This window comes from Chlorocebus sabaeus, chromosome 18 (assembly GCF_047675955.1).
Source record: "Chlorocebus sabaeus isolate Y175 chromosome 18, mChlSab1.0.hap1, whole genome shotgun sequence".
NCBI classification, from domain to species: Eukaryota; Metazoa; Chordata; class Mammalia; order Primates; family Cercopithecidae; genus Chlorocebus; species Chlorocebus sabaeus.
Window position 1 is genome coordinate 18,255,796 of NC_132921.1, and position 14,662 is coordinate 18,270,457.

The following is a 14,662-nucleotide window of genomic DNA, read 5'->3' on the forward strand; positions in this document are numbered from 1 at the left end:
TACTACAATTTGTAAAGTAAAATATAAAATTACTTATGTGTAGTTTTCTGCAGTTTGGTAGGGAAACCATTTGTAAGTTGTTGAAGAGGTCCAGATGAAAAATAGTGGACTTACCTGATGGCAGTGAATGTGGAGAAGTGAAAACATGAGTTCTTTTGAAAGCAAAACTCAACTGGACACTGAGAAATATTAAATATATAATGTTTATGTCATTCGTGTTTAGTAGTGAACACTGCGAGTCTGTAATCAAGAAAATATATTAATTTGATTAGGGAAGTTGTCTTCAGATCCTCTTAAAAGTTTTTTTGAGGGGGAGGGGATTGAATTGCATGACAGTTTAAAAATGGTCTCATTGTCTCATAGCCATGATTTTTATAGGAACTAAGTAATTATATAGGACATTCATTTTTCTGTTCAGTTAGTTGCTATATATGTTTTTTAAAATATTGTGAATACTTACCTAAAACACTTTTGAAAATAATGCATTAGCATTAATTTAACTGATTTAATTAATAATATTGGGTATTTAGTAGGATCAGAGAAAATATGAATAATATAAGCTTCTATTGCATAATGCAATCATTACAAGTAAATGTGTCTATGATGGTAGTTAAGTCTTTATAATTGTTTACTCGTTCATCTCCCCTAATTAGATTTTTACTGCTGCATATTAAATAACAGTATGAGCTGAGACCTCACTTCATGTCTCTGGCCTTCAGCTTGTTCTTTTGTGAAATCAAAGTTTGACTCAATTGCCTTTGTTTTCTAATATGCCATTTCTTGATATAGGCAGTAAACATTTACTAAGGAGCTATTAATGAGTCAGTCACAGGTGGAAGAATGTTGTGAATATAGAAGCAACTGGGCGTGTATCTAAAAGATCATATAATTTAGTATGTAAACTTGAAGAAGTAAATAATTACAGCAGTGAACTAGGAGCTGCTGTGGAAGTGTTTCTAAGTAGATGATGAGAAGATGAGAAATGATCAGGGTTTTTTTTTTTTTTTTTTTTTTTTTTTTTGAGATAGAGTCTTGCTCTGTTGCCTAGGCTGGAGTGCAGTGGCATGATCTCGGTTCACTGTAAACTCCGCCTCCCAGATTCAAGCGATTTTCCTGCCGCAACCTCCTGACTAGCTGGGATTACAGGTGCCCGCCACCACGCCCAGCTAATTTTTGTATTTTTAGTAAAGATGGGGTTTCACCACATTGGTCAGGCTGGTCTCCAACTCCTGACCTCATGATCTGCCCGCCTCGGCCTCCCAAAGTGCTGGGATTACAGGCGTGAGCCACTGTGCCCGGCCGAGAAATGATCAGTTTTAATAGTGAAAGTATGGAAGGCTTTTTAGCTTTTGCCCCCTATTTGTTGCTCTTCCTTGTGTTCCAGTTGGAAAGGATGAAGGGAGAGAATTAATTAGGTGGTTGAATTGGCAGAATTTAGTGACCATATGACTATTCTTGTTTCATAATATTTTATCTTTGTGAAGCAGAACTGAAGTTTTATCGTTTACTGAGTGCCAAGTGTTGGGCTAGGTACTTGACATACATTTATTTTAATCCTCACTACCATTTTTATAGTTCATTGGTATTATCTGCATTTTACAAGGTGAGAAATACAAAGTTTGGGTAATTTTAGTAATGTACCTAATGTCTTACACATGTAATACCAGCACTTTTTGGGAGGCCGAGGTGAGAGGATTGCTTCAGCCCAGGAGTTCAAGACCAGCCTGGGTGACACCGTGAGACCCAGTCCCTACAAAAAGTAAAATAAAATTAGCCAGGTGTAGTGGCACACCCTGTGGTCCCAGCTACTTGGGAGGCTGAGGTGGAAGGATTGTCTGAGCCTTGGAAGTTGTACTGCTGTGCTCCAGCCTGGGTGGCAGAGTGAGACCACTATCTCAAAAATAAATAAACAAAATAGACACCAAGTTGCCTTTTAAAATTTTGTAGACCATAACCTAATAAATGGCTGAATGGGGTTATTGTCAAAATCCTTGTTATTTACAGAGTTTATCTGCATGATTTGGATCACCAATAAGAAGTCCCAATGTTAATTACCAATTTGGCAGGAAAATATATCTTTGTCTCTTCTATTGCTTTCTTCAGCATAATGTAAATCAACTATTTACAGTTGATTTTAAAAAGGTGAGTTGGGTTGCTTCACAATCTAGTTATTTTTCGTATTGCTAATATTTTATGTTTGTATGGTGTCATTGTGGAGTCTGCTTATTTCCCACAATACTTCTGTAATGGAGTAGGGCTGATGGTGTCTTTTTTATGGATAAGGAAACAGTAACAGTGACTTTACTAGAATCCACTCTTATTACATAACAGAGCTAGATTTTTATGTTGACTATTATAACTTTAAGATGGTCAAAGTTCTCAAATAAAATGTTTTGTTACTTCAATAAACCTTGGAAAATTTATATTATCTTTTAACACATAAACTTTGATACTTACCTTAGCAAAGCAGTGCAGTGGCAAATGGGGCAAGAAAGAACTTGAGCCCAGGGTGTTATTTGTAAATGCAAATATATATTTGTCATTGATAAATTAGCATTTATCAATGGATCTTGGTGGCAATAATTACTGTGATGTTTGCCTAAAAATACATCATAATGTACTTAACTTATAGGTACATTAAGAAGAGTACTAAGGCTTATTTCCATGATAAGAGGAGGTGTTTAAATCAAAGTGAATATCTGTAAATCTAAATATGCCATATGTACTTTAACTCTGGATAGAATTTAAGATCTAACTGAAAGGAATTAAGTACTTGAAAAATGACTTATTTTGAATAAATAAATGTGATACTTGGCCTTAGACTGGATCCTGTACTGCAGGACAGGAAAAAGGGATAATAGGTAAATATTATGGACAATTTTAGTCAATAAATTTGACAATGTAGATGAAATGGACAAATGGATAAATTCCTTGAAAACTACAAAAGCTTACTTAAGAAGTAATATATAATCTGAATATCTATGTGTGTTTATATCTATATATATGAAGACATTGGATTTATGGTTAAAAACCTTGTCACAAAGAAAACCCCAAGCCAGTGGTTTCGTTGGTGAATTTTGTTACTCAATAAAGGAAGAAATAATACAAATTTTACACAAACTTCCAAAAAGTACAAGAAGGAACAACATTTCCCAACTCATTGTCTGATACCAAAACCACAGAAAGGTATAAGAAAAGAAAATTACAGTCTCATATCTTTCATAAACTTTGCTGCAAAAAATGGTAAAATTTTAACTAAGACCAGCAATATATAGAAAGGATAATACTTAATGACTAAGTGGGATTTATTCTGGGAATGTAAGATGCGTTTAACATTTGAAATTTGATCAATATTAATTCACCACATTAACAGGCCAAAGTAGAAAAATCAGATGATCATAATTATCTCAGTAGATGCAACAAAAAGCATTTGACAAAATCCAACATTCATTCATGATTTGAAGCTGTCAGCATATTAGGAGTAAAAGGAAACTTCCTCAGCCTAATAGAGGGAACTACAAAAACCTGGAAAACTGACAGCATTCATCCTAATACTGGAAACAAGGCAAGGATTTCTGCTGTAACCACTTCTATTCCACATCATACTGGAGGTTCTAGATAATACAAAAAGCATAAGATATAAATACATAAAGATTGACAAAGAAGAAGTACAATTGTCTTTATTCATAGATAACCTGATTATCTCCAGAAAGTTAAAAAGCATATACACAAAAGCCACCATAACAGTTGATCAGTGTTGCAAGGTACAGGGTCATTATATAAAAATCAATGTTGATTTAAGAATTAACAAGGATAAATTGAAATAAAAAATAACAGTACAATAGTACCAAAAATATGAAATTTGTAAAGATGGGATTTAAAAATGATGTACACGACCTATACATTTGAAACTACAGAACATTGCTGAGGGAAATTGAAGACCTGAATAAATGGAGAGTTATACTGTATTCCTGGACAGAGAGACTAAATATTGTTATCAGTTCTTCCCCAGTTGGTCTATGGATTTAACTCCATTCCAAACAGAATGTCATCATGCTTTTTATAGATACTGACTTTGCTTCTGCAGCTTCCTTACCTCTCTCAGCCTTCATAGATTGAAGAGAGTTAGGGTCTTACTCTGAGTTAGGCTTTGGCTTGAGGAAATGTTGTGGCTGGTTTGATCTTCTATCCAGACCACTCAAATTTTCTTCATATCAGCAATAAGACTGTTTCACTTTATTATCATTCATGTATTCACTGGAGTAACACTTTTAATTTTCTTCAAGAGCTTTTCCTTTGCATCTATAAACTGGGTAACTGGTTAAAACCAGAGGCCTAACTTTCAGCCTGTCTTGGCTTTCAAAATGTCTTCTTCACTAAGCTTAATCATCTCTAACTTCTGAGTTAAAATGGGAGACACATGAGTATTCCTTTCACTTGAACACTTAGGAGGCCATTGTAGGGTTATTAATTGTCATAATTTCAATTTAGTTGTGTTTCGGAATAGCAAGGCCCAAGGAGAGGGAGAGAGATGGAGGATGGCCAGTTGGTGGAACAGTCAGAACACACACAACATTTATTAAGTTTGCTGTCTTATATGTAATTGTCTCAAAACAGTTACAATCATAACATCAAAGATCACTGATCACAGATCAACATAACTGACAATAGTAATGAAAATGTTTGAAATAATTGCAAGAATTACAAAATATGACACAGAGACATGAAGTGGGCACATATTGTTGGAAAAATAGCACCAATATACTTGCTCAATGCTGGGTTGCCTCAAACTGTCAATTTGCAAAAATAAATCTGCAAAGAACAATCAAGTAAAGCACAATAAGATGTGGGTATGCCTGCATCTAAAATATACTAAGAACCATTATGATTCTGTAACAAGAAGACAATCTAATTAAAAAATTAAATCCATACAAATGGTAGATCAGTAAGCCTATGGAAAGATACTCAATAACATTAGTCATTAGGGAAATTATATTAAAATCACAACAAGCTACCAGTACACACCCACTTCAGATGAAGTTTAAAAGATTGACAATGCCAGGTGTTGCTGAGGATTAGAGCCACTGAAACTCTCATATATTGCTGGTGGGAACGTAAAGTTGTACAACAATTTTGGAAAACAACTAGTTTGTCAGTTTCTGAAAAAGTTAAACATGGCTTTTTAACTGCAGCCTGGGCAACAGAGCAAGACTTTGTCTCAAGGAAAAAAAAAGTTAACCATGTATTTACAATTTGACCTAGCCGTTTTATTCCCAAGTGTTCACTGAAGAGAAATGAAAGCAGTGACTCATGCCTGTCTCCTCAGCACTTTGGGAGGCCAAGGCAGGAGGATTCCTTGAGACCAGGAGTTTCAAAAAAAAAAAAAAAAAAAAGAAGAAATGAAAGCACATGCACACACATAAGCTGTTACATGATTCTTCATAGCAGCTTTATTTGAAATAGCCAGAAGCTTTTAGAAACAACACAAGTGTCTGTTAACATGAGCATGAGTAAACAAATTGTGCTGTATCCATACGATGGAATAATGCTCAATAATAAAAAGGGACAAACATGTATGATTCTAAAAGTATTTATGCTTAGTAGAAGAATTCAGATGGAAGAGAGTACATGATGCAGAAATAGATTTTTATAAAGTTCAAAAATGTAAACAAATCTATAGTGGTAGAAAATACATTAGTGGACTGGGCACGGTACACCTATAATTCCAGCACTTTGGGAGGCCAAGGTGGGCAGATCACTTGAAGTCAGGAGTTCTAAGACCAGCCTGGCCAACATGGCAAAATCCTATCTGTACTAAAAATACAAAAAGTAGCTGAGCCTGGTGGTACATGCCTGTAGTCCCAGCTACTTAGGTGGCTAAGGCATGAGAATTGCTTGAACCTGGGAGGTGGAGGTTGCAGTGAGCTGACATCATGCCACCGCACTCCAGCCTGGGTAGCAAAGTGAGACCCTGTCTCAAAAACAAGCAAAAAAAAATTCAGTGGTTGTCTAGGAAATGGGGTGATGTTGGATTACAAAGACTCATAAGAAAACTTTTAGGGTCGATGAGTTTGTTCCTTATGATAGTGATTATTACACTTTATGTACAGTTTTTTGGTCAATTATGCCTCAGTAAAGCTATAAAAATACCATAAAGAACATTATTGGATCACTTCACACAATCGGAATATGGATGGTAGATTAAATATTACATTGATGCTGAATTTACTGAATTGATACCTATAACGTAGGTATAGAAGAGAGTATCATTATTCCTACAAAGTAATTTCTAGGTATTTGACGTATTTAGGAATAAAGAGTCCTGGTGTATATAACTTATCCTCAAATGGTTCAGAAACAATGTTATGTGATCAGATATATACAGAGAAAAAGGATAAAGCACAGAGGCAAGGCTAGAATAGAGCAAAGCAGAGAGGGAGTGGGAAAAAAAGAACAACTAGGGAAAATGTTAACATTAGGTGAATATGCTAAGGGGTATGCAGCTTACATTCTAGTGGAAGAGATACACTAAATAAATATTTATTTTATTTTATTTTTTACTTTAAGTTCTGAGATACATGTACAGAATGTGCAGGTTTGTTACATAGGTATACATGTGCCATGGTGGTTTACTACACCTATCAACCTGTCATCTAGGTTTTAAGCCCCGCATGCATTAGGTATTTGCCCTAATGCTCTTCCTTCTTTTGTCCCCCACCCCCCCAAGAGGCCCTGGTGTTTGTTGTTCCCTTCTCTGTGTCCATGTGTTCTCATTGTTTAACTCTCACGAGTGAGAACACATGGTACTTGATTTTGTGTTCCTGTGTTAGTTTGCTGAGAATGATGGCTTCTTGTTTCATCTATGTCCCTGCAAACGACATGATCTCATTCTTTTTCATGGCTGCATAATATTCCACGGTGTATATGTGCCACATTTTCTTTATCCAGTCTATCATTAATAGGTGTTTGGGTTGGTTCAAGTCTTTGCTGTTGTAAATAGTGCTGCAGTAAACATATGTGTGCATGTGGCTTTATATAGAATGATTTATAATCCTTTGGGCATATACCCAGTAATGGGATTGCTGGGTCAAATGGTATTTCTGGTTCTAGATCCTTGAGGAATTGCCACACTGTTTGCCACAATGGTTGAACTAATTTACACTCCCACCAACAGTGTAAAAGTGTTCCTATTTCTCCACAGCCTTGCCACTAAATAAATATTAACAATAGCTACAGAATGTATGATTGTTTGGATCAAAGAAGATGGAAGAGGGGCCTACTTCAGAGTGATCAGAGGAACCTTTAGTTGATGACATTTGAGAAGGTGCGTGAAAGACGAGAAGAAGCCTGCTGCAGGGTAGAGCCAACCAGAGCCCAATAATAGTTTGCCTGTAACCAATATGTTTCCCTGGCTGCTAGACTTTCAGTGCTAAATGCAAGAAGGTCCTGCGCAAACTCAGAGTAGCCCAGCTCCTCCACTTGTGCTCTCCATTCCATCCCCTCTTGCTATCCTGAGAATTTAACTCCAGCTTTCTGCTGCATCATTCATATCCTTCTATATTCTAAATTATTCCTCGGCCCACAAATCTTCTAGTCTCTAATAGCTTAGGAAAACTCTTTACTAACCCTACATCAATTTTTATTTTTCTTCTTTTCTTCCAAGTTAGTATTCTCCCAAAGAGTTGCGCTCATTCCACTCTTACTCCCTCACCTCCCATTTACTTTTCAAGCAACCACTTTAATGGGACTCAGCTCACACGACTGTTTAAACTTCTCAGTAAAATTAACAAGAACTCCAAGCTCCCAGATTACTCATTACTGTCCTTACTCCAGCCTTTAAGCGGATCTGACAGTTAACCACACCCTTCACACTTGAATCACTGTTCTTTTAACTTCAAGGGCCCCTCTCCTGGTTTTCCTTCTACTTCACTGGCTAATTTTTTTCTGTCTCTAGTAGTGGCTTTCTCTAGGTCATTCTTGTAGTTAAGAACTCCTCTCTTGAGTTTCACAGCAACTGTCTGCCTTTTTATTATGACATCTCGAGGTTAAATTTAATATATCAAAAAGAAAATGCTCAATACTTTCTCCCTTAGCTTTACATCCCGCCATGTCCTATAAGGAAATCTTTTCCTTCTCTAAGTTAAAGACCGTTCACATGCTCAAACCAGAAATCTGGAAGTCATTTTTTACCTCTTTACCTATATTATTTTATTGAAGCCCCAGGTCTTTGTTTTGTGTTGCTATAACAGAATACCTGAAACTGGGTAATATATAAAGAAAAGAGGTTTATTTAGTTCACAGTTCTACAGGCAAGGAAGTTAAAGGGCATGGACCTGGCTTCTGGTGAGGGCTTCTGTGCTTTGTTATAACATTGCAGAGAAGAACAAAGGGGATGTGAACATGTGTGAAGAGGGACTGAGCAGGAGGAGGAACCTCACTTTACAACAACCCACTTGTGAGAACGTGAGTTAATCCATTCCCAGAGAACTAATCCCTCTGCTCCAGAGTGAGAACTCAGTGCTGTGAGAATAGCACCAGTGCATTCATGTGGGATCCAACTGTGTGACCTAAACATCTCTCATAGGCCCCACCTCCCATCACAGCCACAATGGGGTCAAATTTCAACATGCCTTTTGGTGGGGAAAAGCGCAAACCATAGCAGCCTTCCTCATCTCCCTCCAAAGTATAACTGCGTCATCAACTTCCTTCTGTTAACTTCCATTGCACTAATTTATACTAATCAACAATAATCTCTTTCTTGACCTATTTTACATACTAACTAGCTTTCTAACAGTCTCCTTGATTCATTTCTTTACCTACTACAATCTGCTCTCTACATTGAGCCAGTGTAATTAATATATATATTAACATATACATAATAATGATTATATGTGATAAATCAACATAATGTATGTATTACTGTGTGATATGGTTTGGCTCTGCGTTCCCACCCAAATCCCATCTCGAATTGTAATCCCCACGCGTTGGGGGAGGGACCTGGTGGGAAGCGATTGAATCATGGAGTGGATTTTCCCCTTGCTGTTCTCCTGATAGTGAGTGAGTTCTCATGAGATCTGGGTGTTTGAAAGTCTGTGGCACTTCCCACTTTGCTCACTCTCTCTTTTGCTCTGCCATGGTAAGGTGTGCGTGCTTCTCCTTTGTCTTCTGCCATGATTGTAAGTTTCCTGAGGCCTTGAAGTCGTGCTTCCTGTTAAGCCTGTGGAACTGTGAGTCAGTTAAACCACTTTAAATTGCCCAGTTTCAGGTGGTTCTTCATAGCAATGTGAAAATGGACTAATACATTATGTTATATATTATAGTATGAAATATGTGTAAAAATATGTCTGCAGCAGAGACAGTGATATTTACCATATATTTCCTCAGTTTTCCGTATTTTCCAGCTTCTTGTAATTAAGTGATCTACATGACTGCCTCTGGTGAATATCCAATGTTTATTTTAAACAAAACTGATTGTGTACCCATGTTCATAGTATCATTCACAGTCACCAAAAGGTGCGGGCAACTCAAATGTGTATGAATAAGTGACTAGATAACAAAAATGTGGTATATACATGCAATGGTCTGATTTCAGTTTTAAAAAGGAAGGCAATTCTGATATGCTACAAGATGGATGAAACTTGAGGACATTATGCTAAGTAAAATAAGCTAATCAAAAAAGAACAAATACTGTATAATTTCATTTGTATGAAGTAGCAAGAATAGTTATACTCATGGAAATAGAAAGTAGAACAGTGGTTCCCCAGCGTTAGGGCAGGGGGGAATGGAGAGTTGTTTAATGGGTATAGAGTTGTAGTTTTGAAAGATGAAAAGTTCTGGAGATTGATTGTACAACACTGTGAATATATTTAACACTACAGAACTCTGTGCTTTAAAATGTCTAAAATAGTAAATGTTATGTGAATTTTTAAACAATTTTTAAAAATGTTTTATGTTCTAGAAACAGTATTATGTCTCAGTTCTGGGCAAAGTGAGGTGAGTTATAGCCTTTGGAGACCTATAATTTTGAACATAGATGTTCCTTAGAAGCTAAATCTTTTTAAACAGATGATGATAAACCTGGAGGGTAAATTTAGATATAGATACTTTTGCATTTCTTCTTCGTATTCTCTGAGGGAATTTTAAGTAGTTGGCTCAACAAAATGCTCTTGAAACAAAATTGAAAACAAAAAATACCATGTGCCACAAAGGTAACTAATCTAGGTTTCTTCAGGGACCAGAACACCCTGCAAATATTAGCTTTGAAAATAACTAAAGTTTATCTCCAACAGGAAAATACAACTGGGTCAGGTTTATTATTAGGTGTACCATAGTCCTTTTTTCACTGGGACCTCTGTGTTGTCTCTAGAGTAGAAAAGGTCTAATGTCTAAAAGAGCTCTACTATAATAATCAAAACAAAAGAGCAAGCCATGAAAAACTGTAACTAGGAAATCAGTACACACCCTTACTGGCTAGCAGGCAAGCAAATAAAAACGGATATAAATTTAAAGTACCGTAATATGACTGATGCACTAAAAAGATTACTGTCAATGTTCAGAACTTTCAGATTTGGGTAAACAGTTATTTACACGTTTTTAATGGAATTTTAAATTGGTTTGGTAATTTGAAGAATTTTTCACAACCATTGAATCTTTAATTCTACGTTGAGAATATATTTAAGAAAATAACACAAATATATTCAGAATTATTTTACATTCACATTGATAGTTTAGCATTTAATATTCATTAGGTTGTTTAATAAAAATATGTAAAGTTTACTTTTTAAAAAAATTAAGTACAGTGATTATTATTCTAAACTGCCTCAGAAAATAGAAAGTTGATTTGTAGTAGCACCAAAGAAGGGAGGGAATATGCTATATAACACGTAAAGATTCTCTTTGTCAGTTAGCTATGAGATGCAAAATAGCATCTACTCACTAAGGAACTTTTGTACTTCGTAGAATATCTTTGATATTTAGTTGACCCTTGGTTCTCAGAAAATAAGTGGCTTGTAATTTGACCTTTTGCTCTATCATATTTTCTTTTTTATAATCGGCTTGACTTTGACGAGTGTTTTTCCAATGTTTCATTTGTTTTTGCAAGGTATTTTGCCATCCTTTCCTTCCATGATGTGATTCTTCAGGCCAAGAAGAAAAAGATGTGTCTGTAGTTAAAATTACCTCAACCTTGGTGTTTTTCAGCCTAGGATCACTATATGTAACTAATGCCGTTACATTACAAGTAAGACAAGTTCCAATACTTTTTTTTTTTTTTTTCTCCTTGACCTGCAGAGATTCACCAACAATAGCAAATTACAGACTGGCTTGGAAAACACTCCCATGTTCCATTTGATCTTGGCAGTTTAATGGTATCTTCTTTTACAGTATTATTTAAATGTTTCATATTGCTTCGTTTTTCTTCCTTAAGTATTTGTAAGTTCATCAGCTCTGTGATGAACTTACAGAGAACTCGATATTCTCTATAGTACCCCAGCATCCAATTATGCATGTGATGTATGCACAAAACATTTTTATTGAGTGGACAAAATGTAACCTTTTTGATTGATTCAGGGAACTAAAATAAAATGATTCTTTAATAAGTACAGATTTTCTGAAGCACAGATGAAATTTAACTTCATATGATTCTGTCAAATGTGATAGAATGCATGTTTCCTGCTCAATGTGGTAATAGTCAAGAGAGCCAGAATACCCCTGAGCTGATTACCAAAGTAAGAAGAAAAAAAATCACAAATATTTGAATAATTTAAATCAATGCACAAACATCTAAATAATTATAACTGATTTAAATAATTAAAAATCCCTTATTGGCAATGATTGTCATATGGACAACCAAGAGTTGCACGAGTTATATTTTCTTTTTGTACGATTTGACTTGGCTGAATGCTAACTCTTTTTAGGACTGATTTAATTATTTATTTGTTCTTTGGTCCTGTGTTAATTTTTATGAGCTTATTATGGACTTAAATTCATTCTAGTTTATTTGTCCCAATTACTTATTATACTTGAACTTTTTCTTTTTGCTTGGATGTACTTTATTATGTATTTGATTTCAGTATTATGTCACATTATTAAATAGTGCTTATTGTTACCACCACAAATGAAAGTAAAGTTGTGAGTTACATAATAATTAAAAATATATGTTTAATCTACTTGTAATCATCAAAATATGTGAAAACACATATGATTGCATTAAGATTTACCCCAATTTAATTTTGTTCCCTCTTTCAGCTGTCCTTGAAGACTAATTAGTTACACTGGCTATGCTGCTGTTCTTTATTTTGGGATTGCTTATACATTTTGTGTTCTTCGCCTCCATCTTTGACATTTATTTTACATCTCCTTTGGTTCATGGAATGACTCCTCAGTTTACACCATTGCCCCCTCCAGCGAGAAGATTAGTGTTGTTTGTTGCTGATGGTCTTCGAGCAGACACACTTTATGAATTAGATGAAAATGGGACCTCTAGAGCACCGTTTATTAGGTAAGCATGTACACTCATAAGAGACATCTCTTAAAATGTTCTTCTGAGTTAAGTCAACTGCATAATATCTTGCTGTTTATCATATACTGGGCACAGGGGTGATGATGAGAAAGAGAATAGGGCACTTGTACATTTGCCTTTGTCTTATGGATCAGCACTAGATGCCACTTTATTTCCTCCTAGGTGTTATTTCTGGTATTGTTGAAGCTGATAATGGCGAATTGAAATGGATAGGCTTAGCTGCTTAAGCTAACTTGTCCTAATTTCCCAAACGTGGCGCAGGACTCACTATATTATTTTTTTCTTAAAAAATAAATCTGCTGGCCGGGCATGGTAGCTCACGCCTATAATCCCAGCACTTTGGGAGGCCAAGGCGTGTGGATCACCTGAGGTCGCGGGTTTGAGACCAGCCTGACCAACATGGAGAAACCCCGTTTCTACTAAAAATACAAAAAATTAGCTGGGCGTGGTTGCGCATGCCTGTAATCCTAGCTATTCGGGAGGCTGAGGCAGGAGAACCTAGGAGGCAGAGGTTGCAGTGAACCGAGATGGCACCATTGCACTCCAGCTTGGGCAACAAGAGCCAAACTCCATCTCAAACAAACAAACAAAAAACCAAAAAAGAAAAAAATCTGCTGATTTTACAAAATAAAGACAAGCATAAATATTAATGAATTACTACTTTCAACAATGTTTAAGTAGAAAATATAGACTTCATATTAAAAACACAACCTTCCGTAAAAGAATATAGAGCCTTTTCATGTTTATATCACTGTTTAATGTAACGTTGGCTTCTATTAAGTCACTTTAATTTCTTGGACTTACAAAGGGCCTACAAACAATTGCTCTTTTTCTGATTAGTGGCAACTCCTGAAAGGCCTTGTAATGCTGTTGTGGAGAGATTAAAATCAAATTCGAGAGGAAATTTTTCTAACATGTTGTGTCTTCCCCCCATCCTCATCTGTCATCATTACCTACTGTCACTTTACTTGGTTTTCTTTCTCTTTTTTTTTGAGACGGAGTCTCGCTCTGTCAGCCAGGCTGGAGTGCAGTGGCACAATCTCAGCTCACTGCCAGCTCAACCTCCCAGGTTCATGCCATTCTCCTGCCTCAGCCTCCGGAGTAACTGGGACTACAGGCGCCTGCCACCACACCCAGCTAGTGCTTTGTATTTTTAGTAGAGACCGGGTTTCACCGTGTTAGCCAGGATGGTCTCGATCTCCTGACCTCATGATCCACCCGCCTCAGCCTCCCAAAGTGCTGGAATTACAGGTGTGAGCCACCACGCCTGCCCTGTTTTATTTTTCTTTATAGTACTTACAATCATGAAAGTTCCATGAGATTGGGAACTTATCCACTACTTTATCTCCAGTTCCTATAACATAATGGGCAATTAACAAATATTTGTTGACAGCTAGAAGAACCGATGAACTCGAATGCTGTGTTGAATTTTCAGAACTAAATTTATGATAGCTCAAAGAGATGCATAACATATTGAGGGATAAAAATAAATAAAAGAGTGACTCAAGTCAATAGAGGAATATTGTGGGAAAATAAGATCAAACCAAGGTTAAGTACAGTACACAAAAATGTGTAACAAATTTCAGAAATAATTGAAGTATTTGGGTGAATTTCTTAGTTGCCAAAGGAAAGAGAGAAATATGCTTCATTTCAAAATTAAGATGATGAAAATATACTGGTAAAATATAGTCAACCTTTTCTGGTGGCACTTGTTTCTCCTTTGGATCTTACAGAAACTCTGTGGGCTCAAACAGTTGAGGTTTTGTGTTGTGTGCCATTGTATATTTACAATGTCAGGAATCTTCTAGCTTCTTCTAAGCCTGTTTTTGAAAGTTTTTTTTTTGTTGTTGTTGTTTGTTTTGAGACGGAGTCTCACTGTGTCACCCAGGCTGGAGTGCAATGGTACGATCTTGGCTCACTGCAACCTCTGCCTCACAAGTTCAAGCAATTCTCCTGCCTCAGCCTCCTGAGTAGCTGGGATTACAGGCCCATGCCACCACGCCCGGCTAATATTTGTATCTTTAGTAGAGACGGGGTTTCACCATGTTGGCCAGGCTGGTTTTGAACTCCTGACCTCCACCTGCCTCGGCGTCCCAAAGTGCTGGGATTAAAGGTGTGAGCCACTTAGCCTGGCTCAAAATT

General features: G+C 36.4%; 1 protein-coding gene across 9 annotated transcripts in view; it reads left to right on the top strand.

Moving 5' to 3' along the window:
* Positions 1-14,662, top strand: part of PIGN (phosphatidylinositol glycan anchor biosynthesis class N) — a 199,520-nt gene that overhangs the window by 12,371 nt on the left and 172,487 nt on the right. For 4 of the 9 annotated variants that reach the window (XM_037987973.2, XM_073006256.1, XM_008013872.3 and 1 more), the window contains exons 2-3: positions 11,102-11,239; positions 12,247-12,499. In XM_037987973.2, the coding sequence (XP_037843901.2) occupies positions 12,279-12,499 (221 nt within the window). In that variant the 5' untranslated portion in view covers positions 11,102-11,239; positions 12,247-12,278. Of the gene's footprint in view, positions 1-2,004; positions 2,143-7,201; positions 7,325-8,377; positions 8,464-11,101; positions 11,240-11,289; positions 11,367-12,246; positions 12,500-14,662 lie in introns of all 9 variants that reach the window. The other 5 variants (XM_037987971.2, XM_073006255.1, XM_037987970.2 and 2 more) reach the window with 5 other exon arrangements.